Below are 27,658 nucleotides of genomic sequence, written 5' to 3' on the forward strand. Positions count from 1 at the left end.
ATATGCTCAAGATAAATAAAAATACATTAAAATAATGACAATAAATAGATTAGTTTGTTACAGTCCAGTCCAGTGACTAATACTTTCGAAAAAATAAATTGATTTCCATACAATCAAATATATTTATAAAATTAAATACATTTTTTTTATCGTTTGTTGTACAGCGCATTATTACTTAAGAATTCCTGAATGAGATAGTATGAAATACAATTGCCTTATAATGCGATATGACATGTTTTTTATTTTTTATCAATCTATTTATATTACTTAAAAAAATATTTTACATTTAAATATTTCTTAAAAACAATATTTACAAAAAAAATCTAGCTTAATTAAGCATTAGGTAATTTAAGCCCTTAAAGTAATGGTGTTTTTAAACGTCACTATAAAACGATGACACAGATAACAAAAATTTTATGTATAATTACATAATTTTATATATATATATTTTTTAAATTTATGCTATGGCTTCATTCGCTATATGAAATTGAATCGTTAAAAATATCTGTGAGTGTGACTAGTGTCATTAAATGAAAGAATATATATATATTTATCATAGTATCGTGGCAACCAAAATAGAGTATAATAAATAATTCGTAAAAGAAAGCACCTAATTAAGGAACTAGAAAGGAATTCCATTTGAATAGATATCGTTAGTATCAATTAAATAAATTTTAAAATAAAACTCCTTATCTGTGGTATTTTATATTAACATAAACACAGCAAAAAACCAAAAGTGTTTGCAATTTCTACTGACTTAATTCGTATCGAATGTTTAAGTTATTGATATTTTTGAGGTTGAAATTTAATATAAATTATGGAAGAAGCATATTTGCTAATGATGTAGAAATGGGATTGCAAAGGCATTGCACAAACAAGTCAACGTTACATTTTTGTGGTATTATAAGAATTTTAAATAATTTCGTAAGCAATTGTCATTAGCATATTAGCAGTGATGTGGTAAATATCAAATGGTTTTATTGCTTAAAATTGTTAAGAATTAGCTAAATGTATGTCATACAGCATACTTAACATGCAATTTGGGTATCGAATTGAAATCTCTAGTCATTCATTTAAACAGGCTGCTATTGAAACAACAATATGAACACAAAAACCTATATTTTTTTTTAGAAGGATGTTTCTCACATGTCAAAGTTAGCGGTATATAAATTAATTTCATACGGTTAACAGTTAATATCTCGTACGGGTCATAGGTTTGTAAAAAATATTAAATTATCGGACTACAAAAACCATTACGTCGCTCATCATATCGGAATTTCTTATCATACGCCTTTTACTGAACCGGTCTCGTTGAGTTCATAACAGGTTGCGACCCACATCCACTAACTTTCTTTATATCCAAAAACTGTTTACAACTTGTCAGTTTGAATAATTTTGACGGAACTGGTTAAATCCGTTACCCGTTTAAATGTTTGTCAGAGATGTCAATGTGTCAAGTAGTGGACGAAGAATAGAAGTCACTTGCGTTTTTTTTTTTGACTAACAGGTTAAGTGGTCACAACTCACAAGGCACTCCAGCGTATTTTATATCTATATTATTAGCAGTTTTTAATGTATTAAGAAAGTGATACGTGTGAAAGAAAGCTCTATACTTAAAGGTGAGAAAAGTATATTTTTCTTTCTATCCTCGAAAAAAAAAACAGTTATTATTCAAATTATTCTTCTCAACATGTAAATAGAATTTAAATACGTTTTAAAAGTAATGACTATGTAAAATTTTATCCTTATATAAGTATATGTTATGCAATTAAAAATTATTGTTCATAACTGTAGTCAGTCAAAACTTTTAAACGAGATTTTCCAGATGCCTGTGTACTATGTTACGTAGTGTCATATATGTGGGACATTTTTTATATAAAAGATCATGTTTTTCCTATTACGTATGGGCATGAAACACTTAACCAACTAATAATTTAACGGTGTTGGAAGAAAATATGTTACTTTCGCATTCTTTGGATATTTCACTTCATGTCCAAGAAAATTGTCCATCAAATCTTAATAACTTTGAAATAAAATGACTAACGTTAGATGTGGGTACATTCTAACAAGTCATTACTTACAATGGCAATCACAGATTGGAGACTCATCTATTTTCTATTTCCACTTAATTAAATAACACAATATGTCTTTATTTACTACGTTTATATAATATTCGTATATGAATTATATTTTTTTTGACAAATTAACTGTTGGTATACTGTTCAAAACTGGATTACTTACGGCAAGTAATGACACGAGGTTAAACAAAACGACATAATATTAAGTACCCTACGTTGTTTTAATATCTAAATAAAACAGATGTGTTTTAAGATGATGATTTATATCTAAACATTACAAAAATATATAAACTTTCACAAGAACCATAGACATGGCGAAAATTGTTACGGCTCGAAGGTTCTAACATAAAAATATGAATATCATGCGTGTTTCAAATAACATGCATATTAACTATTAATCGTGCAGTTATTCAATTTTCTATTCGGCTATCGGGACACGCGCAAATGTTTTGTAATAACCGGACGAGAGAAACATTAATATTTTTGCAGTTACCTCAATGCCATTCTCTTATAGATTTGATCCTATACAAATCATCATCCCCACATGCGAGTACATCACACTAACGTCGTTGATGTCTATGTGTAAGATAAAACATTTTCTCGATTTTATTACTATTTTGGTAATTAACCGGAAACAAATTTTATATGGAATTTATGATTATTTAGAAATCATTAATTATATCCTGAGTAGCTACATCCTCGCATGAACTTGGGTCTTGACTGTTTTTATCTGGCAAAATTTTATCTAACAACTTGGTGTAAACTCAATGAAGGATACAGACTAATAGTTTTATAATACCCACATGTCTTCGAAAGTTATGTTAAAATAAAAATAAGTAATAAGCAAAATAGGCTTAACTTTTTTCTACACCTGAAGAGACCATATTTAGACAAAAAAAAAAAAAACGAACGGAATAAAAGAAAATAATGAAAACTTTGATTATTATAGTATATTAACAAATTTAATTTTCTTGTATGGTGAAAATGAATTGAAAAATCATAAAATATATTTGCAGATTACCTTTTCATCAAATTAAGTAATAAAGACAATAAAATTCCAACAAACCTTCAATTCTTTAGAGATAATATTATTGTATAGTATATTAGAATTGAAATAAAATTCCGTAACCATCGCTAATGTTCAATTAATAATAATTTAGTGACGACATTAGGCTTCCAATTTGTCCCCGAATCTTTATATATGTATAACGACAAAATAACACCTCTAAAATATCTGAAGAGTGTATAACGACATTTTGATATATTATATAAGAGGGAGCAAAAATCCGTATGCATACATTGTAAACTCGAATGATGAACTACCTGCTAAACTTTATAATAACAGAAAATGAATGGTGGACGTGATTCGAGATTCTAAACTACCGCAAAGTTGTTTTTTATTGTGCTAAATATTTTTTGCTATCATCGATCAATTGACAAACAATTCCGTCTGTACGCATGAATGTGGAAGGTAGTAGTTTTAAACCTGTGTGCGTTTACCGAATATCGAGGCCGTACCACGGGATGTCGACTGGACTACGCCGATCGAATGATCTTGATACTTTTATTTTAATATTCCATTAAATCTAGATTATGCGTTCACTCGATACGTATTATTAACTTTTTTTTTACAATCTTAATTTGAATAATAACAAACTAAAAACTAAAGACTGGATTAAAAATTCCAGTCGATTTTTTGATATATAATGTAAATGTTGAAAGTTATTTAATATTAAAAATCTTATTGAATTTGATTAAAGAAGACGATTATCAAAAATATGTGAATTCCAAAATGAAAATTTCATAAATATTACGATAGACGGTATCTTGGAGGCCCAAGATTGTTAAGGCTTGGTATACAAAGTAAAGGTGAGCTCGACTCGGCGCGGGCGCAGCTAGTGACGTGTCTCTCACTTCTCTTCAGTGAACCGCCGACTGTCGCGGTAGACTGACGTATTATTATTAAAACGAACTCATAATTGGTGCTACATTGTGTTGAATATTCAATATTTAACCTTGCATTCGAAAAAGTCTGCTTTGGACAAGATAAAGTGATAAAATTTCGATTGCAGAACAGTGTTTCAAGAAAATTGTGATTTCCAGAAATACGTGCTTCCAACGGATCTATCGGTGAGTCTATTTAAAAAAATATATGATTATTATGAAATACCTTTCATGTGTATTTTATTATATGTTCCTTGTTGACGGTATCTCGTCGACAGTCTTTTTTGTGTCGCATAAAAAAGCGCCTGCGAATTTTTTACTCGTACGTGAACAATATTGTGTTGGAAGCCTCGCACGCTTGTATCCACCTACCTACCTTTTGCCTGATTATTTCACCATTTAAATTTTAAAGCAATCGTTTCGATGCTAATTAGTCACAAACTTATTAGCTACGAAACTATTTTTAATATATATATATTTTTTAATTTATTATTCGTCCTTAATAACATTACATAGATTTTTTTTCATCATGCTTTGCGTAAATAAAATATTAAGACAATTATTGTTTTAGTAAGAATTATGTACGATTTTATGATTTGGATAATGCTGATGTGAATATGTATTTGCACGTCTCGATGCTTCAATTCGTTAAGGTAATTTCTAGCCGACTCATCAAGGATACAGAGGAGATTAATTGTTCATTTCACCAGAGGTAATTCTTCTAAGGTATTTCAAGATAACATCACGCCGAGTTGAAGTGTACATTTAAGATATTTCTTATTTTTATTTAAATGAATTATTAATTTTATCACGAATAACTAATAGTACCTACTGTACAAGGTTTAAGAGAGTTGCTCTGCGAACAACGACATAGTCATTGGAATGCATAAATATTGTTGTGAGTTAGGTATTACCTTTGATAAGGTCTTATCAAATCGATTAAACTTATATACTTATAACTTAGTTATATTTTATATGTACCTACATTTTCTTATGCCTTAGTTATGATAATCGAGAAACCTGGTGTGTAACTACCCTCAGTAATTAATTCATTGACTTATTTAAAATACTTTCGTTGTGTCAATGGAAAACAAAGCAAATTGTTACTGTTTGTTTGTTTGTATAAATTTTTCTTGTTTATAAACTATAATGTTCTGACAACAACAATGATATCTGAAAATATTTAACATTTAATTTGATTCGTACAAAAGACATCAACGATCTCATGACATAACTTAAATGAGATACAATTAGACACGAAAGGTCTTGATGAAATATAAAATGATATTGAATATTTTATTAATATTCTAAACAAAGTAGTTTTTCTCTATCAACAATTCTAGATTTTTTTTTGAGTGAAAGTGTAAACTTTACAAATACGTTCACATCGAACAAAAAGTTGATCAGAGTTAAGCGTGAAATAAATTTCCTCATTTCTTTTTCAATGAAGATTAATGAGGGTGCATTTTATGACGCTGATGTGTGGCTTCGTTTACGGGAACCACTCCGTCATATAAAATAAATTATAGGTACAATGTTATACGAGTCTCGTTTCATTTAATACAAATGAATCCTAACATCAAGTTGGTTCTAACATTAATTAGATTTGCTTTTAAATAAACATTAATTTTTTTTCGTTCTGTTTTTCTTGCGAAGTTTAATTACATTCTGCTTAATTCGATGATACGAAATTACCACATAAAAGTTTTTACTAACTTTTTTGATACTTTTTATAATGATGGTCAAAAAAAGTTTCATAATGTAAAATTTTTCAAACTATATATTCATTAATAAGATCAAGACTAATTGTCTTGTGATAAGAAATTTGTCGAAATAATATATGAAAAAACCTTAGATATTTTTGCATGCGGTTGAATTCCTTTAAATCTTTTCACATATCGGTTATATAACAGTTAATTAACACCCGAGCTGTTAACATCTTAATTATTTTTGGATCGATTTCGAAAGGAATTTTAAATGTCATCGATTACTGTAACAGATAGAATTGATAATTTTACGTTGTATTCTTGTATCAATTAAAATTCATTATTTAAATTGTTATTGCTTTAAAGAAATTTATTTCCTTCTTATAGAGAAAATATTTGAGCTTAGTTCAGGATTCTGTGATATGTAATGCTCTGATTTTGCCTGAATATGATAACAAACAAATTATTATAATAATTGATTTACAGGAAACAGTCTTCAAGTGATTAAAACGTTTAGTCATAGAAATGTTTATGTAGGCTAATACATTTTCATTGCAATACTCCATACTTTCATCGGCTTTCTAGCATCACAAAGCAATTCTTACAGAACCGATTTGAAAACCCATCGGCATATTGGAAAGTGGATGCTCTGCCGCATATCTTTATAGTTTAATCGATTTTGTTCTTACGTAACATGATAGTTGTGAATCATATAATAACTTGAATTACAGTTGTTTGTATGGTTTTTGTTTTTTTTTTTCTTCTTCTTACGAAACAGTAAGGCATAATATACAAGCATAAGAGCTATGGGACGCTAGCAGCGCGAGGTGATTGTTCGGTGAGGCTAAATATAGAAACGCCATGGGCTCCCATACCGAGAAACACGCCTAGGAAGCTTGGTTCAGATTAGCTATAACTTGAAATTACTTAAAAACTCTCAAAACATAGAGCTTCATATTAGTTTGTGTCTGATAAACTTATAATTCCCACATTAACTTGTCAATGATTATGTCTTTATAGAATCTATAAGAGGAATTCTTTTGAATTTGAAACTGCTTTATGTGTCAAGTTCAAAGAAAGCAGCCATCCTATTTCATACATAAAGTTTGTATGGTATTTCAACAACTTTGAATTCAAACAACGTTAAAGTTTATCAAATAAAATGTTTACTACTTAATAAATATAATATTAATTTATATCTAACCCATACTGCATAGAAGTTTTCAAACAAGCATCAATTTACATAAAAAGCGTGTATTTAAGAACGTCGTTGGAATTTTAATGAGTGTTCTTTGACATTTTAAGTGGTATTATTTACGAATATCGTTGCCTTGGCTTTTGTACCCGTGATAGATTTAGTATTTGATACATAAAAACTATTTAAATAATTTAAAATAATATAGATAAAGTTTCTTATAATTGAATTTGTATAATCACAAGATGTATGAAGCTTCTTTTAATGGAAAACTAATTTGTTGTTGTCTCTATTCAACTTTAGTAAAATATTTTTTTTTGTAAATTTTCAATGAGCGATAATCAGAAAAATAAGTCAGAATTTTAGGTGAAAACCATCCAGAAACAAATAATCGTATTGTTACTTGTTACTTAGAGAATTACTAAATTATGTCTGTCACTAAACTAAGTAATTTTTGTACGATAATAAATGTTGTATTAAAATAAAGTCTTAAACCGTTTTTTTCTTAAGAATAGTTTTTCATCATAACGTTTTTATTAGGAAAATAAGCCTTTAATTGTATTTTTTTTCGCTTTTCCATATTTAGTCTCATTATTTATATATTCTATACCTACAAATTCTTGTTTAATAGCGAATGTCTTTGGCGAATATCAAAACTGTTGTTATTATATTTGATTATGAAATGTTTTGTGAGAAAATTTTTGATGCTGCATAACGACGTTATGCATCTACATCAAAAATAAGTTAAATATATGAAACAGCGATGTCGACAATTAACTTCGATTGATTTTGAATCCTGATGAATCAATTTACAAATGATTTCATAATTCACAAACAAGACTGGCTGATTTATTTCAACTTGTATTTCCACTATTTAATAACGACATTTTGTTTTGAATATATATACTTAATTTTCCACTTGAATTTCCAAATATTGCAAGCAAACAAACGAAATATTCTCACAAAACACCTTAATTATGTATTCGGGGCTGGTTACAAATATATTTATTACAAACTGTCGAAATGTTAAATTTGTTGAAAATTATGCTAATGGTATTTTAATTCCAATGTGTCAAAATGACAAAATTCGTTCTATTAAGTTTTATGATGGCGTGACCCACTTGCGACAGTGTGACCGCGTCGGTAAATGAAGCAACTCTTTCTTAAGGAAGTCGATTGCATCTATCACCAGAACGTGTAAAGACAGATATGATAAAAAGTCTTGAGTTTAAAGAAAAATACACTAAGAATGCTTACTTAGTTTCATCTTCGAACACGACACACAAAATGTGGGTAGTATGAACTTTATCCGCTCGAAAAAATAAAAGGCACAATGAAAATAAGCGCACCTAGAAGCTGAAACATTCAGTTTCGCTCTAGAAACAAGAAAAATAATAGAATTGTCAGCAATTTGACAAAATTTATTGGGAACCTTGACGTATCATAATCGTCGGATGCCTTGAAATTTTTTATATAATAATAAAAGTGTATTCAATAAAAGCATCGATAATAAATAAATTTCTTAAATCTTTAATCATTCTATAAAGCGGACTTCGAGATTTATTGAGCATAAAATTGCTGAATCAATTATTTTTTTTTTTTAAAACAAAATCGATGTTTTTAACAGTGAAAGTAATTCTAAACGATTTCCTGTCCATTTTAATTCTTTACTATTAAAAACTGTGAATGTCTTTTAAGTATCAACATTTTAAGAGATGGAGTTATTGGGGTTGAAATACTAAAATATTATTTCAATATACAATTATTTATTGGGACATAAAATGTTTCTTCAAATCATTTGATTTCAATACATTGATATTTTATGTGATTTCGATTCTCAGCTTTTGAAAACCTTTTCCAAATATTAATACTTATATGGAGGCCCTTTTGAGATACAGGACATATTATGTTGAATGTTTATATTTTATGAAACTATTATTAAATTGCTAGCTACATTTCGCCATCACTCATAGTTATTATATATATATATATATATTTATATATATATATTTATATATATATATATATATATAGATTCTATAATCAAAGGACTCGTTTCATTGGTTTTCTATTTATGTAAATAAATTAAAATATCAAATTTTATCCAAAATATTTTAATAGCACGTAGTTTAGTACAATTAACGCAATTTTGAATTCTATAGCAATAATTTGTCGTAATTTAGGCGTCATTTTGGAATGATTTAAATGTTGTTTCCGTGTGATTTTAATATATCTACATATAAATTGTAATTAGTATTGCCACTTGATCAATTTCGGTGCAATATAAAGCCAATGATTATCATAATAATACACTTTTAAGTTGAAGATTTATAAAGAGCTTTGTCTTTATCTATAAAATTTTCGGGTAGTTTTAAAACTCGACATTCGTTCCTTATGCGAAACCCTTACATAATAGATCAAATAAAAAAACTTGTTTCGGCCAAACCTATCAAAGCAAGAGAATAAAGAATTCCGCTCGAACAAGAATTAAAATAAAAATAAAATAAAATTCGGACACCTTTCTTCAAAGTCAGTAACGTTACTGTTACCTGTTCGGTTGTCCAAAGAAAACTTTCCAGTGAATTTCCTACTAAACGCGATGCAGAGGTACACCGCTCTCACAGATTATGTCACAGCATGCGTGAAAATACAAAGTTTTGTTGAAAACGTGTGAAATATAAACAGAGAAAGTTGCGTGCATCTCTTAGTTCTGTCCCAGTCGCGACCCGTGCGAGTCTACTTTCAATTTCCGAACTGCAAATGATTTTTATTCTCGCACGACACCAAGTGAAACTATGTACGCAAAATCCCCCACGGCCATAAATTCACTATGTAACATTATTTACGAGCGAGCTTTCTTTTTAGTTTTCGCTAACGTCACGTGTCATGCACGCATTATACTATGTTTTGATACTTTAAACATCTATCACAGGTCTTGCTTAGATTAAAAAATGTAATGTATCAATTTAAAACAATAAGATCCCATTGAAAACCCATTTTTTTTTATCTCGTACAACTTTTAACATTTTACACTCTTCGAAATCGCGTCTTAATTAAGGAATCTTAGAATATTTTGTTACGGTTATTTTAAAAACATATAAACTTGCTAGATAATAGCAATTAAAACATGGCGTCGTTAAAAATGTTAAGTCATTAAAAATATATTAAGGCTTATCCGTGTGAAACTTCTAAAGAAGAGCAAAATACATACGATTATTTTTACGATAACTATTTACCACATATTATTACCCGTTAGTAAATTTTGTCCTATTACTAAACACCAAATACTGTTCTGTTTTATTCCTCACTTCTATTCAATATATATTCTAGACTTTCATATTTAACTTATGTTTTAAATAAAAATTATTTCATAATTATTAATGTTTCTTAAAACGATTGGACGTACTTATTTTTCTTTAAAACACGTTAAATACAAGCAAAATTTACTCCTATTAGTGTTATTTTATATGCAAGGTCACTTTAAATCGTCTTAACTATACATTAGGAAAATTTGAGTCATTAGCCGACATAGCCTTAATGGATTAATGTTGTTTACACACCAATCATTAAATCACTCTAACGTAACGGATTTTGCGGATTAACATGTTTCTGTGTACGTAATTACGTCGATATAAATCGCTAGAAACTATTTATTACATGTTAAATGATCCGGTTTTAATTATCAAAGTCTGGTGTAAAATAATATATGCATATATTTATATAAATATATGAAAGGGTAAATTAGTTTTACGTTACATAAACTCTTAGCTGAGAGCTTCTTAAGTTGTATGTACGTTTGATCAAATATAATGCTATTACGTCGGCTCCCACGAGGATGTTATGCTTTTCTAAATACGTCTGTGTTAAGAATTTAAATGATTTTCGTTCATTGTAAATTCAACAACTTAGATCAGTATCGGTATTTAGAAACGCCTAACAATAGTTTTGTAAGTGCTAATGAGCTGTTTATATCTATATAAGGGATCTTTCAAAACGCTATACCTTCCTTATCGAATTTAGTTACTTTTGTGGTAACGTGATCGAAATTATTCTGTTAATACGAACACAATAAAATATTAGAAACTAACGAACGAAAAACAAAATGTGTGCCGAAACATACATTAATAGAGAAAGAATTAATAGATAAAGTAATATTTCTATTCAATATACGTGGTTTTAACAATGAAATAAAACTATCACTATTTAATTCTTACATCAATACTTAAATATGCTGTATCTCACAGCGAAGTCTGTTCAGTTTGAATCACAGAAACAGTCAATAAGAATGTAATTATAGTTTTTGTTATAACAACTGTGAACAATGGCTAGGAAGCGATATGTTATTTGAAAGGGAAATTCTTATCGTCGTAAAAAGTGATTGCATTATTATATTTGTGTTGTGAACCGTGATTGTAACTCAAAACTGATTTTATACGATACATAAGGACGAAGTTTATATCTGTGAACTAAAAAACTATTCGAGCGTGCGTAAATTGTCATTTGTTTTAGTTTAGTTTAAAATGTCATTTATGAATATGAAAACTGACTAAACTAAAAATGTTGTTGAGTTATTTTAATATAATATTTTCTATATTTCTGATACTTGTTTTCGCTTAGTACAATTGTGTTTGAAAGGGTCCGTGCGTGATAACCACTATTTAAATTTAATTTTATAAATGATTTCAGGTTTCCTCCTTGTTGGTATGAAGTCAGCAACATGAAGATTGGTAAAATCTATCGACTTCATAAAAAAATAAAACTCAAATCGCAATTACACTTAAAGTACACTTAAAATATGTCAGTTGAGACCTTTAATAGGAACGGACATGAATATGTCTGATCATTGTTATGACAAAAGTCGAATGTTGAGAACCTAAATATGGATATATATATATTCGTTAATATTTATAATCGAGTCTAATGGAAAACGAAATAAACACTTCCTTTTCTTAATTATTAGTAAATAAACATAAAAATAGTCTTAAAAAATCTGTTAAGTTTAGTTCCTATAAAACGTCAGTTTGTCCGCATACATTATTAACATTGTTAATAAAGTGAAAATCCATTTGTCAGTCCGCGTGTACACCGCACTTGAACTTTCACTAATTCCATTCGAGATAATTTCACCGACCTTGTATATGTTTATTTCACACGTTCCGTGCTTTCAATTAAAATAAATTATGTTTAAAATACATTTGATATTTCACGTTTGCATATATTAACATATTTATTATTTATATATACAAATTTTAAGCTAAATATATGTGTTGCATATTACACGAATACCGCTTGCACAGTCGAACGTTAAAACACAATGAGCAACCTAATTTTGCGTATATTGAAAACATTTTGAGGCATTTAAACTAAACTGTTGCAAGCAATTTGTCACTGTCCAATCTGCATAAGAATTAAGACATGTCTCAGTGATTAAAGTACTTTCAAATCTACATTTACGGCACATAGTGATGTTAATCACAATTGAACGTGTAAAAAGCTAACGCGACTATCTCGAAAACAAGGAATGTTACGCTAGCTGGGTTTATTTAAAATAAGTCTGGTAAAATTTTATGAAATCCTGCGGCTATTCAACCTCTTTCAATGAAAAATCGGGATTATTTGAAGCCTAAAATGAGACGTAGTGTTAATAAAATCCGCAACAATTTTTAATATATATGTTCATTGTAAACTAATTTGTTCCGACAAAAATTTAAGATAACCTACTTAAAACAATCCCAAAGAATCAAGAGTAATTTTAGTCATACAACTAAATCTTATCAGTAAATTTACCTTAACATTCAGATTATATCCCCCCGTGCTGTTTACAGCTTTTGTGTAAAAAGTATTAATGTATCTGACATAGTTAGATTAATATCAGAATAAAAAGTCTATTGGCTAGTTTCAAAGCAATCTCTTTTAATGTAATAAATTTAAAGTTATTCTTTTTGATTATATAATGTATGTGCTTAGTAACTTAAAAGAAACGAAGACATATATTCTACTAAATGTGAACTAATTATAAACAATTTGCAAACAATAATTTAAAATTTCATCGTTAAAATTATCATGGTAAGCGTTATTGGAACATACCTAGAGATAGGTTTACTGCAAATGGTAAATATAAGCTTAGCCTTCGAATACAATCTTGAAGGTTTCTTACCTGTATAACTATAAACTGTTCTCATACAGGAAGAGATTATGCCACACGCTTATACTATCACACAGTACAGTTATCTGGAAAAGTGATTTCATTTGTCAATATAATGTAAGAATGAGAGCATATCACATCTAACTTAACAAGAAATTTCTCGATACACTTTGCGACGGAGTTAACAAAATAGACAGTAGAAGGCTATTGTTTAGAATAAATAATAAAAAAATATATATATAATTTTCTTATGCTAATAATACACATTTATTCATGTCCGGAATTGTCTTAGTAATTAAAATGTTTTACAACGTGAACGATACTATATATTTTCTATTGATGTGCTCATATGTACTTTTTAAATAATGACGGTGAATCAGGTACGTTAATAGCACAGGTTCGAGTCTCGATCGCGTGCCTCTTGTTGGATCTCTTTTTCACTTTTTATTAATTTAGTCTGTTTTTATGTTGCTTAGTTGTAACGAATCGTCTTGGAATTTTAATGCGAGGGGTTTGGATGAAAGCGGCGTGTGGTACTAATAGTTTGTGTTTTTTTTTTTCTTTTATTAACCTAGCTTTTTGCCTAGCTAGCTTTTTGGATTTCATTAAAATCGGTGTTTCTTCTGTATTTTATATGTATATTAATATGAACAATCTGCAGCTCTCAAAAACCTATTCAAAGTAATACATAAAAAGTATTTATTTAATAAAAATTGTAAAAATAAATATATAAAATTAAAGCTACATACATACTTCAGCAAATATAATCTGTTTAAAATAATATAATTGATCATTAATTAGCAATGAAATCATCATAAATAAGTACGGCAAATAGCCACAAAATTAATTCATCCGTCCGGAAAATTCAATTAATCAAGGCAGAGTGATCGTAAAATTGAATTATTATAACAGTGGTTTTACTGACTACCTTAACTTGTTTTACTTATTGAAAAAAGGAATGTCTTTATAAAGTATATACTCCATGAACATTCCAAAGGACTTAATAACAATGTTATGTATGAATGTATAGTTTGTAAATGTCTCATTGTTTGTCTCAGCTAATTTGATGTAGATCTCGAACGAATTTATTTTTATTTTTACAAATAAAACTAAGGCCTTGAAAGATAGCTTCGAAGTCGACAGATGTAATTTAACATTTGAAAAAGTCCCATCAGTTTATCGTAATAATATATGTTTCAATGATGAGTTTTATTTTGTGTTTATCACAATGTAGAGCACAAACAAGAAAAAACATTAAAATAAATAAATTCATTTCAGTTATTCGATTCATTTGAAAGTAAAGAATGTGATGTTTGAAATACAGAATGTGGCATCTAGGCCTTTGTCACGACAAAAACGACCTTGTACTGTCACAATCACTCGTCTAGTAACTAATCAATAAATATTGTAACAAAGAAGGTCTGTATTGCGGCGGCTAACTTTTCCTTGATTTCTGCAAAGTTTTTTCACGTTATTTAAACATTAAAGTAAGGTTAGCATACGATTTTAACGATTATGGTTTTTTCTGTTTGGAACGAGACTTGCGTTAATAACGTTATTTTAAAGTCCAGTTAATGTCCGTAAATGTGAGATGAGTTACGTTATACGACCTGTCGAATTACGCCTTGGTTGTATAATAAGCTAAATAAACGGAGAAATTTCATCTTATACAATTTATATCAGAATTATTAGCCTCGGCGAAAGTCTAACAAGGTAGTCTCTAGTGCTGATTACCATCTAGATTCTTGACAAGCTGGTCTGGACAATGATGCTCAATGCACTCGAAGTACAGGTTCTTATTAATGAAAATTACATGTAATTTACACCAGTAATTTTAACAGATACACTCCCGCTGACTGTAGATTAATTATCTTGCAAATACCACAGTTAATGTCATGCGCAGTTCTTATAAACATTTCCTGTTACACAGCAACTGTTAAAAATTAAAATAACTATATTAATTATGATTTAAAATTAAATATTAACAAGTGTTCTGTAAGTCAGAGGGGACGCAAAGTACTTCCACATATATGTATATGAGCTGTGTGTATGTACGCATTGTAACAAGTGGCGGAGGCCCCTTAAGAATTCTTAAGTCACCAAAAATCTTACAACGTCATATCACGTAGTTAAATCGCGTACACTTTCTTACAGGCAGTTACAAAGTTACGTTACATTACTGAATAACATATCGCATTAACTTTCACTGCTGTTTTCCAACAAAACTGTACTTACATTAATGGTAGTTAAATTTTATTACGATAACTGGATTTTAGAGGTAAGATTTTTGTTAGGAAAACTTAATGTTAGATCATCTCTAATAGAATGCTCAGTAAATATTGTTTGATTTTTATATTCAGGTAATGGGGAAACCAGTCACCAGTTAAACCCAATGTATTTTAAACGTCGTATAAGCATTCTTATAGATATACAGCTGACACTTAAAATTCGCGAACAAAACATTGCAACTGGAATGATAACAAAAAAACAAACACAGATGTTTTGATTAAGACATTAAAAACATTGAATAACTCTTTTATGATCAAAAGCAATCCTAAGCTAATTCCCATAATAAATATGTCCGAGCATTAAACAAAATAAATATGGTAAATAACACTCTGGAAGTAAAAATATTGTAATTAGACAAAATGTAGTCAGCTTTAGATATTATATGGGACATGCTATTGTGTAGTTTAAATTAAATCCTGTACAATTAAAAAAAATACTATTATTATTGAAATATATGTTTTGTTATACTTTTAATGATATTCAGTTCAGTGATAATAACTGCAATAACTTCGGGCATTTGTAAAGATATCTCAGGCTTGCCTTGGCACAAATTTCAATAAAAATAAGCTTTTCGATATCGACTTGCGTACATTTGAGCAGATATTTGTATAATTTTTCAGCGAACAGTTTAAATAAGGGCTCGTCTTATATTGGTTTTTCGATTCTTTTATTATTAAATCAAATCACACAAGCCACAACATGCTAGTTCATATGGTACATTGTTAGACTGGCCGCCCTCCAGCCAAGGTGAGTGAGTTGAGTGACCGGTCGGCTTGCGTATGTCATCAACTATTTTAGATTTAATGCATTTTGATGAATCTCAACAACAACAACCTTTGCCACCACCACGGCACTATTAATGCGAATTCTATCAAAACATATAACAAGTGATATAATTATATTAACTAGTAAGTCAATTGTGTATTAATAAGTAATTTTTTTTTTCAATATAAATCACTCACATTTACGTGCATATCAAACTATAAATGGAATATCAACGTCATTAATTCAAATACGGAAAAGTTAAAAATGACATACCATATACGTCAATTCAATGATAGGTACGGAAGGTATCATACAAATGAGTGTTATGTTAAGGAAATCGCTTGTTGGAAATGTGTTTTTACATCACAAAGACGGGTATAATCAATAGAAATAAGAAACACAACACTTTTGTTACGAAGAATTACGTGTGAAACTATATGAACCAACGCCGTTTATGTTTAAACAGACGCAGTTGCAAAGTATTCGGTTTGAGCGGTTCATGAAATTGATTTGTTTACGAAAGAAACAGCAGATAAACAAGATTTCACTGTTACGTTCCACAACACTGATTCGCTTTTAATCTTTTACGTTCATTTAAACGTTTTAAAATTTTTGCAATTAAAGATTTTTTCTAACTATGACCGTCTCATACGTACACACACACACACACACACACGCACACATATATAAGAGTATAGAGAAGCCAAAATTAGTTGTATAAATACAACTTAAAAGAGATTATATTAAAACGATATTTTAAAAAAGTAATATCAAAAAGAGCAAAAAACTATTTTTGTATTTACAACCATTAATAATGTACGTACTGGTGTGTATGTGATATCAGTAGATTGGTCTGATTTACCCACAATTTTCAATGTCGCTTCGTGCACAGATATTAAAATGCATGCGTTTCATTGCATAATACTAAAGCAGCATTAGTGAATGTGTTAAGTAAAAACAATTTGCATACGACCGCTAATATCTAACAGAGGTTACGTAAAAGTTTTGACCGGCTCTTGTTACTTTCCGGACGTTACGCGTCATACATTTTAGCATTTATTTTTATATACAAACAGCAATACTTATCTCAACAGCCTTTAATATTTTTTTATGTGTCATAGTTTCATATGAAAAATTGTATTAACACTGAGCATTCAAAACAACCGCCTGTTCTTTTCTAAATGTTTTACATTAATATAAATTATGATTGGTAAATTTTTTTTTGTAATTCGCAGGTAGCGGCCGAGAGCAGATAATATTACAGCGACAGGTAATTTTTATAGAGAATAGATTTTTAAGTTATTTATTTATTTTATACTAGATGGTAACATTATTATTAATAATAAATTTAATTCCAAATCATTGTTGATGATTTTATACGAAATAGTTTGTATTTTCTGATAGGGTTTTCGAATGGAAAACTTTGTCGAGCGCATGCAAATGCATGACAGAATGAGATAGGTATTCGTGCCGAGACAAGTACGAAAGTTTTTGTTTGCGATGGAATGGACTCGAGCAGTGATCTATAAATAAACAATGACATTATATATATTTATTTATACATGTTTATAAACATTTTAATATAAACTAAAAACCATGGTAAGTTTTTATAAAAAAAAACAACTCTAAGAAGCGGTTTTCGTAGAATTTTATGAATATACATATCAAGTAATTTATAATGTAATTTTATAAACGAATTTTAAATAATAAACTTGAATTATGAGAGCTCATTAAATTCTCAATAATTAAAATTTTATTTCATATTTATGTCGTTTTTTATAGACATTTATTACAATGCTGACGCTATAATGCATAAAACTGTTTGCTTTGTTTTGTTGTATTGCGATAATTAATAATAAGTAAATGTACAACCAAATATACATTAATGATGTTTATACAGGTTCAGATTTATCACCAGGATCAATATATATAATACTAAATAGGTATCTCATACTATTTAACACAACTATCATTCAAATTTGTTTCACTTAAGTTTACAGTAATGTTTCGATATTCATTAAATTGTTTTATTATTTGCTTATTTTTGTAGAAGACAGGACAAAAGTAGTTCGACCCACTTTTTTAAATCCAATACAAACACGAAATTCCAGAGATATCGCTATCGACATCTCATTTCAAAAGAAGATAACTTACATTTTTAACAGAGATTAAATATTTTAAACGTTTGACCGCTTTGTTATAGAAAATTTAGGTTAAATGTAGGAAATATATGTGAAAAATTATATATAAAATTGTTTATGACGGCTTTATAGATTTGTTAAAAAAATATCCTTCCAATTAAGAAACTAACAGACTTAAGAATCAGCGCATCAAAAAAGAATCTCATTAAAAAATTTAGCGTTCTGTTCAAATAAGCAAAGTGACAATTTAAATTCTTATCTGTTTATCGTATTCTTGTTTTTAATTTCATATAATTATACTCTGTTATAAAATGAAAAGCAATCAAAAAGCAAAACTATTAATACTAGAAGCAATCGGGAGTCACTTGCTCGGTCGTTGACAGTAATCCTGTTTTCGTTCCTGTTTACAACCTTCGCTTTACATCAACTCTTACACTACATTGATAAACGAATAAAAATTATTTAAACACTCCAATAATAATTATTGACAAATCGTTTGAATAGCCTTTTATGATCCTACAGAAAATTAAGAACAAAAGGCAAGTCAAAGGCAACAAAAAAAACCTTTTTTCTCGTGTCGACCTTGGCATAAAAAAAAAATTTTTAGAAAATTGAAATTCAATATACATTCCGATTTCACTTTCAACATAACAAAAAAATATATATAAATGACAATTGGTCATTCGTCCGTCCATCAGTTGTCACCAGGGACGGGTTCCATTACATAAACACTTTCTCTTCCATAATAAAAATATGGTCCCAATATAATTGTAATCAAAGATGGAAATAAAACAACCTGCCGCCATTTTGTGTGATCACTTTCAAAATCATTATAGGAATTCGTTCTTTTTTGATATTTCATTCGAATCTAAATAATAAAATTCGTTTTAACACAAAAAATAATAATCAAATAAAATGATACATTCCACAGAATTGATAGAATTGAAAATTATGTCATTTTCAAATATTTTAAATAGTTAAACGGGAAATGTATTGAAAACATGAGGTAGAATTGACGCCAACTTTAAAACCGAAGTTTACTTTTAGCTATAACCATAAGTTTAGTCTAAGTTTTGAATCAACACTACATACGCAGCGTTCCTCGTATATCATTTAACTATTTTAATTTTATATTGTGCGAAAATTTAGAAACGAGAACGCTAGAACTGGAAACGCAGCGTTCGAAAAGTGACTATACAAAATGGTAAGCATAATGAGATCAAAGACCTTCGCGACTGTTCATTTAAATAAAAGTAATTCATTTTAAAAAACTACATACTCCGACGTTTCGGTTACTTTGCAGCAACCGTGATCACGGGCAGACGAGATGAGACGAAAGAATAAAATACGCTTAGTATAATCCGAAAAATATTAGTTTAGTACTTAACTCTGTTTGTTATATTGAAACTCACTAATAGTGTTCGTAGAAAAATTCTCTCGTACCAAATAGGATTGGTGTAAATTGCAAGACCGTTTCTTGATAACGCTGTGGTAGCCATGCAAAATTCATGGTTGATTGGCAAAATACATATTGTAATTGAGTTGAAATATCGACGGACAAATAAAAGGCTAGGAATGAGTTGAATTTTTATTTACTGAATATGTAAACAAGGTCAATTTTTTTTCTTATTCATCGTATCTTAGACCTGAAAACATCAACATTCTGAGACAGAATAAGTTACAATCAATTAGTTGACATGAACAAAGAGAGACGAAGCCTCTTAGCATTCAATGATTTCACCGTGCGGGCGCCGGGTCCATCGCGATTAACGAAAATAAATGTGTTTTATAGGAAACTTTAGAACCTTTTGAATTTTCAACAACAAAACAACTGACTTGTTGTTTTCTCAGAGTTGTTTGTGACGAAATATTTAAGTAACATTACGAAAAAAAAATGTGAATTTGTTATAAATTATATATCCGATAATGACGGCTATCAACGCCATAAAAAATATTCACGCATGAGCCGAGAACCAAACCTTGGTCCCATTGTAAGAACGATACACTTTTAATGTATAGCATTGCACACGTACCGTCAGAGTATTCACACATATATTTTTATGAACAGAAACGTCCCGAATTATAATAATTAAAGAAGTTATGCCATGTACAACTTGAACAGTTTTACGACTGTGTTATATAAATTAAAATAATGAAAAAAAAATCTATAAAAAAACCTGTTTCTCATTTTGTATGTTTTTTCTGCTGTCGTTACTAATTACAACTCCGCGGCGAGTTGCACAAGACCGTTCTAATAACGTGGGTCGCAGTTATAAAAATATCTCTATTGCATCAAACTTTATTGTGTATAAAATGGACATTTTGAAATTACAATTCAGATGCACAGCCTCATTAATTAACAATGCATTTAAAACGTCATGAAATACGTGTTCCTAAATCCTAACCTTTTCAAATACTCACTTCCATAATATGACATTTTTAAGATACCTTCTAATTTGATTTTGAAGCGGTTAACTGATTTAATGTAAATATTTCGATTGCTTGATAGAAACCGTGTTTAATTGTCCGTTATAAAATATGGCAAATAGAAGTTATAAAGCTGCTAATATTTCTATTTCAAAAAAGATATTCTTTTTAGATATAAAATTTGGTTCATCCCAATATCTTCGGTCGTTGAACCAGACGATAAGCGATGATAAGGTAAGCTTTACCTGATAATATAAAGCGAAACATATTATATTTTAGTTAATAAGTTACGATTAAAAATGGAATAAGCATTGGTTAAAATTAACTGTAGATTTGAAATGAGCAGCCTTGTATGTTTTAACATTTATAAATGAATTGAGAACAATCTTTTTAAATAATAAAAAATAATTTTATTTATTACTGCTATTTTACCAGTAACATTTTCCGTATACATACTTTTTTATGTACTTTATAATGCGCCACTTTGTTTCAAACCTCCTTGGTAATAAACTAATAAGAAAAAACATATGAACATAACCATTAGCATATGTAACCTTTTTCTTAGCGATAGTATGAAAGCAATGTGATCGGTGATCGGATACTTCCGCGGGAAGTTACGTCATTAATGTATAATGTAATCATTACCTAATGTGTACTGGTATTAAGTTATTCTGCCATTTGTAAAGATTATTTAATTTAAATAAGAAAATCGAAAAACTAAACAAAATGAGATGTTTTCTTTTATTAATGAAAATATATTTATTAAAATCGATTACTGAAACTAACCATTCAAGCCATTTCCGACTACTCAACTTACTAGTGTTAAACAAAAATTAGTTCCGATTACACGCCGCATCATTAAAATATAAATATAAAATTCACTATGAAATACGATTAAACATAATTAGTGTTAAAGGAAATTATTAACTGGCGACTATTTTCATGGTAAAAATAGATAAAATCAAAAAGACAGCATATATCACTGATATAGTTTTGAAATTTCCAAGGAGTCCCAGCAAAAGATTGTTAGAATCGTAACATGATTGCCTTCAGTCAATTTAAACTCGAATTACAATCAATTTTGTTAATGTTTCAGTGTTCAATGTTAGACGTATTTATGAACGCATGATTAAAAATCAATTGTCGTGATGAAATTTTAACACATCGTTACATCCGACTTTCTTAATCGTTTGGAAAATGTAATCAATCGATACAATCATGACGTATAAATCGTCACTAAACGACTGTTCCAGGTGTTTACTTGATACGTGGCAATTGTTGGAAATCGATACACTGTACTTAGAATATAAAACATTAGTACGAGATCTATTTAAATAGAATGACGTCAATGTTTTCCGAAATTCATTAATGTTTTTAGTTAGAAACAAACAAATAATTTATATGTAAATGAATGTAATTATTATTAAGACTTTTTATTTTTAATTTAAGACGTAACGGAAATAAACGCGCTCTGGGAAAACATAAGTTCAATCTAATGTTCTTCGGGACAATGAAATTGTTTGCCTGCACTTGTGACACCGTGGCTTCTTTAATATTTCCCACAGCAAAAGAAACCTTAATACCTGTTAATTTGATTCAATATTTTTAAGCTAGAACAGCTCGTGACTTGTTGGAACAATACGCTATTATTCTAGTACATCGGATTGCGGACGGAAGGCGAACCCAGTATACCAACACACTGACAACACTACATGTAATTGTTTTTGCCCTTATTATGCCCAAAAACTAACTGGCATATATAAAAAAATAAAATAAAATACGGAAAATATCTTTAAAAAAAAAAAAACAAAAATCATGTGTAGAAGTTTCCACAGAAACATTTGACGAAACCTGTGACTATGAGTCATACGAATCAACCTTAATTTATTCTTTATTTAGAGGCCGAAATAATATGGCAATTTCGACATAACCTTAAGAAAATGGCAAAAATTTTAAATATGCTCTAATAAACAATTATCTGTATGTGGGTTGCAATTAACTAAGGTTAGGTTGCGTGGTTATGTAACCGTTAGCGACTGTAACGGTAGAATTGTAACGGTGATGTGCGACGCTTCGTCATTAGTACACACAGTGCTTTTGAAAATTGCACGAATTATCCGGGTTAGTGATTGGTTATTTTATAAAGCGCTTGGCTTATTTTATATAGCGACTTTTTCTAAGCCACTGGCTGCCTTTCAAGGCGATATAATAAATAGCTAACAATATATTATTTTCGTGGTGTAAGTGTCTCCGATAAAAACGGAACATCAAAAAACAGGAACAGCTTCGCACGTCTGCAGTACAACGACCGTTACAAGAAGTCGGTGGCCGTTGTGAAGTTGATGAAATACAAGGAAATCGATATAAATTTTTCTGTACAATTATTATTATTATCAATTGAAATAATAAAAGCTTTAGCAACACGCCTTGGATCTAGTGAAACGGTGACCACAAGCATTCTTATTAATTTGATTACAAAGGACATTGACCGTTTTCCAAATTGTACTCGTCGAGGTTAAATTCCGATACTGTTATAGGTGTTTTGGTTACTTATTGCGTCACCCGCCATCTTAATGCTAACAGCCGTGACGGGTTACGCCCGCACATTAACGAATCAACTGAACACCTGCTTCATTTGTCTGTTAATTATGTTAACATTATTTTAATTCCATTTATAAATAATCAATGACATTACATGAGTATACAATTTGAATGAAAAAAAAAAAATTAAAATACGATTTAGGTTGAGGCTGTATACAACTCATGATATGAAACATTGTAGTTTTTTTTTTTAATGACAATAGTTTTTATGTATAGAGTATAATTAAGATTCATTATAAATAAATCTATTTGATCATTTTTCACTGACACTGATGTATTATTGCCATATAAAAAAACATTTGATATAACAATGGGCAACAGTTTTTGTCTTTCAAACTTAATAAGTTCAAGTGTTAGTATGAGAATTGCACTTTTATTTCATGCTCATCGATGTCAATGTAAAAATTTATTGTCAATTGTTAGTCTTTTTTTGGATACAAAACATACAATAGTGTATTGTGAATAATTTGCGATAAAAATATTATAAAGAACGACGTGATCATAAACGGTTAATTCATAACTAGAAACTTTATAGTTTTAATTTTTAATTATCGCACCTAAACTAAAAAGGTTTTAATACACAGTGTTTAAAAAAAGTTTTCTAGCGTATAAAAAAGGCGACTGTCGTATAAATTACATGAGATTCATTTCTATTATTTGAATTTAGAAGCCTTTTCACAAAACGTTAACGGAATAAAATTCTTTTTATGATCTACAAGTACAGCTAACGGTGTTAGCCGGCGGTGATAATTTTAACACATGAACACGTATCACTTATTCTTTCTACATTAATGTAGTGTTAAAATTATTTCTTGATTGATCATTGCATATATATTTTATAAAATATTCGTTCGAGCACAGGTGCTATAATCAAATATAAATAAACACGTACTCTTATAAGTCCTTTAACATATAAGATCTTGATTATACTTCGTTTTTATTATTTATAAAAAGCAAACATAAATCGTTATCATTCAAATCCTTACTGTTTTTTCAACATAAGATTTATTAAGTCTTTATATGAATTAAAGTTAGACACTTGATGATAATTGATTCTGCGATGATAAATACTTTTTATATTCCAAATAACGCAACGCATAAACTAAAGTCAATTATCTTTTTAAACTATTATAAGTCTGGTTTTTCTATTATGTACATTGCTAAATTCAGTAAATTATAGGTCCGAAAAATTTTATTAGACTGGCATCAACTATATAATTTTCACAATACAAATGTTATATATACATATATATATATATATATCCTTATTATACCCCAATCCGACTGAACTCAAAACTTGGATTAAGTAAGTAAGTTGCTCAGTTTGATACTAGAGTTATGAAAACGAGTCAAGGTTTAAAAGTCGTGTGTAGCAACGAATGCGTGAGAAAATTTACAAAACACAAACGTACATTAATAGTTATAAATGAAATGAGAAAACGCTGTCTTTTCTTTGAACACACACATATATAAATATATTATTAATTATATATCATTTAAATACGTGATAAAACCATGTAGTTAATTTTTAACGTTTTGAAACAAAAAAAAATCAATTAATATTATGCTTTTATATGTTATTCGGTAAAACATTTACCTACTTAGAATTTAATTTATTATTTAGTTGGATAAAATATTTTAGAATCTTTTGATTTACTATCCAAAATTGTATTTATATAATATATATTTTTTACATCTTATCAATTTATATGTCTAATAAGTTCATCTATAGTAATACTGTTTTGATAGTTGGAATATACTCGCTGATTGCTGGGACTGAAGTGAAATCATTTGTTTACCTAAGTATCGTTAAAAATGAACAAAAACTATGAAATTTTATGTATATATACAAATTGACCACCGGAGGACAAAGGCTCTTGTTGCGCAACGATTACGTTGTGAGCAATTTTATTATAGACAATTTGTTACTCCGACTGCGATTTTCTGTGGTGCAATAAACATCTGGAAATGTTTGCGATGAGTTTATATGTAGCTTGAATGTAAATTAAACATTGAAAAAAAAAAATTGCGTTAGATTAATGTAAATGAAGTGGAACATTCGTATTTGATTTTAATTAAAGACTCCTGTTTCAGATAGTCAACAATGACATAATAGTGACAACAAAATGGCGTTACGTTTAAAAAAGGACATAAAGAAGGCTTCTTACTACGTGTGGTTCCTTGGAGCTCAAGAGTCTCGCGGGTTGAGGGGTCAGGAGTTCGCAGTTCCAGCGATACGGCTGTTGGAAGAAAGAGCCAGGGACTTGGAGCCATTCAAAGTAACACTGCAGGTGAAGTGTGAACTGATAAATGCTCTCTCAGAACTGTTCTATATTCGATTATTTAAAGATTTATGCCAGTGATTAAGAGACATTTTTACTCTCGAGGCATTTCAAGTTGATTGAAAATCAATATCAAATTATGGATCTATAATATTATTTTGGAATTAAATCCAATTTAATTCTTATACTGAAATGCGTAATTTAGAAAATATCTAGCATTAGTTTAATATAATGCTGAAATTTCCTAGTAATTGTGGAAACTTAAAAAATATCTATAGCCTTTTGTCTAAAGGCTGCGCTTCTGGGCTACGCGTACGTTCCAAAAAAGAAAATTGTATGTCTCGAGCTTCACCCTCTCTCTAATGATACTAAGGTTGGATTATTCTTCTAGGTCTCCCACAAAGGGCTTAAAATCATTCAGAATGTGACAGCGAAGGGCAAGCAGCAGACTATCAAGCACTTCATACCACACGGAAGCATCACCAGCGCTGTGGTACAAGGAGACGTGGTTGCCTGCGTCCTGCTGCTGTATAACCCGATCACCGGCTGTCCAGTCCATGTCCATGCTTACAGGTATATTGATTATTCTATACATTGTATATACAATAAAACAGCACTGTTTAAACACTCACTACATTTATTATAGATACAGAGTTTGATTGTTTTTCCAAAAATTTCCCTGATAATATTCTCATATACCTTCCATAAATTGTAAAATTGTAAAAAAAAAACGGTAATATTTTCTGGGTTTCAGCTAAAAGTTTTTAAAATTTTATGCTTTGAATAACAACATAAAAAAATACAGAATTTCAATAGATAAGAAAGAAGCTAACTAATGTTCTGTGAATAAATAATTAAGTCTATTTAAAAACTACATACTCCCGACGTTAAGGTTACTTTGCAGCAACCGTGATCACGGACAGACGAAATGAGAGAATTAGGTCTATATCGTACAAATATTTCACTAAAGCATGTTATAAAACGTATTTTTTTTTTTTTATTTAAAAAAACCTCAAAATGTTTATTTGTATACAACAAACTCAATCATTACAACATTAGAAAAGCGGTCGTGCTGAGACGTCGTGATTTGCACATTTCTATGAAACGACATCAAAGGAACAGAGTTCTGTTATAATATTGCATTCACATTATATCACATTAAATGTAGGAAACTCAGAGTAATATACAGCGGACCCATTTTATTTAATTACAATGTCACCAACAGTTCTGCAAATTACGTTTACTATAGCCTCATGATTATTTGAGACAACTCTTCTATCAATTTTAATATAATTAAATAGTTGTGCAAATTACGTTTACTATGCCTCATGATTATTTGAGACAACTCTTCTATCAATTTTAATATTAATAAAACCTTAACATTTTAAACATGATTAATTCAAGAACAATTATGTAATTAAATTATATAATAATACCGGAGGTCACGGAATTCACGAATGTCAAATGTCAAATTTTTCTGACACTTGTCATCTAAGTAAATGAAGCTGTCATTGTGACATACTTGTTAATTTTATTGACTCGTTATTCAAGGGAGTGTATTTGAACGTATTATTATATTTTCATAATTTTCGTTATCTATCTTTATTATATTACATAGTGAAAATTGTTGGCATTCTTGTATAAAACTTTGTGTTCAGTAATGTGTCTCATATTTTGGAATATTGAGACCTGTTATTATATATTATTTAAAAACTATTACACTTACAACAAAAACCTGCTTCTAATGACATCTCTAATTGTGAAAAACTTATAAATTGTACTTTTACTACAATATATTGCGTTTCTGCTTGACTTTATTTCATATTATACATATACCGTTTATTTTGAATGGTTTGTCTTTATATAGAAAAAAAATACATAATACTTAGCATTTCTACAACCTCACAGAACGTAAACGAAGCACTGACATTTTAAAGTTTCAATACAAATGTTGAAATTGAATAACTTCGTTGCACATCAGGCAGGATATAAATCGCACATACATATTATATATATAATGCCACAGCGTAAACTAATAGTAATAAAAAATAGTAAAATAAAAAATTCAAATTAATATATATTTAT

The 27,658-nt window shown here is 29.2% G+C and overlaps 1 protein-coding gene across 5 annotated transcripts in view; it reads left to right on the forward strand.

Annotated features, from left to right (window-relative positions):
- Positions 1 to 1,186: 1,186 nt before the first annotated feature.
- The window catches only part of LOC116777891 (zinc finger CCCH domain-containing protein 13), a 36,293-nt gene continuing 9,821 nt past the window's right edge, over positions 1,187 to 27,658 (forward strand). The window contains exons 1-4 of one of the 5 annotated variants that reach the window (XM_032671675.2): positions 1,190 to 1,619; positions 17,358 to 17,392; positions 25,386 to 25,582; positions 25,965 to 26,146. In XM_032671675.2, coding sequence (XP_032527566.2) covers positions 25,418 to 25,582; positions 25,965 to 26,146 — 347 coding nt within the window. In that variant the 5' untranslated portion in view covers positions 1,190 to 1,619; positions 17,358 to 17,392; positions 25,386 to 25,417. Of the gene's footprint in view, positions 1,620 to 3,975; positions 4,209 to 17,357; positions 17,393 to 25,385; positions 25,583 to 25,964; positions 26,147 to 27,658 lie in introns of those variants that run through there. The other 4 variants (XM_032671680.2, XM_032671674.2, XM_032671678.2 and 1 more) reach the window with 4 other exon arrangements.

The sequence above is a fragment of the Danaus plexippus genome, chromosome Z (genome assembly GCF_018135715.1).
Source record: "Danaus plexippus chromosome Z, MEX_DaPlex, whole genome shotgun sequence".
Taxonomy (NCBI): domain Eukaryota; kingdom Metazoa; phylum Arthropoda; class Insecta; order Lepidoptera; family Nymphalidae; genus Danaus; species Danaus plexippus.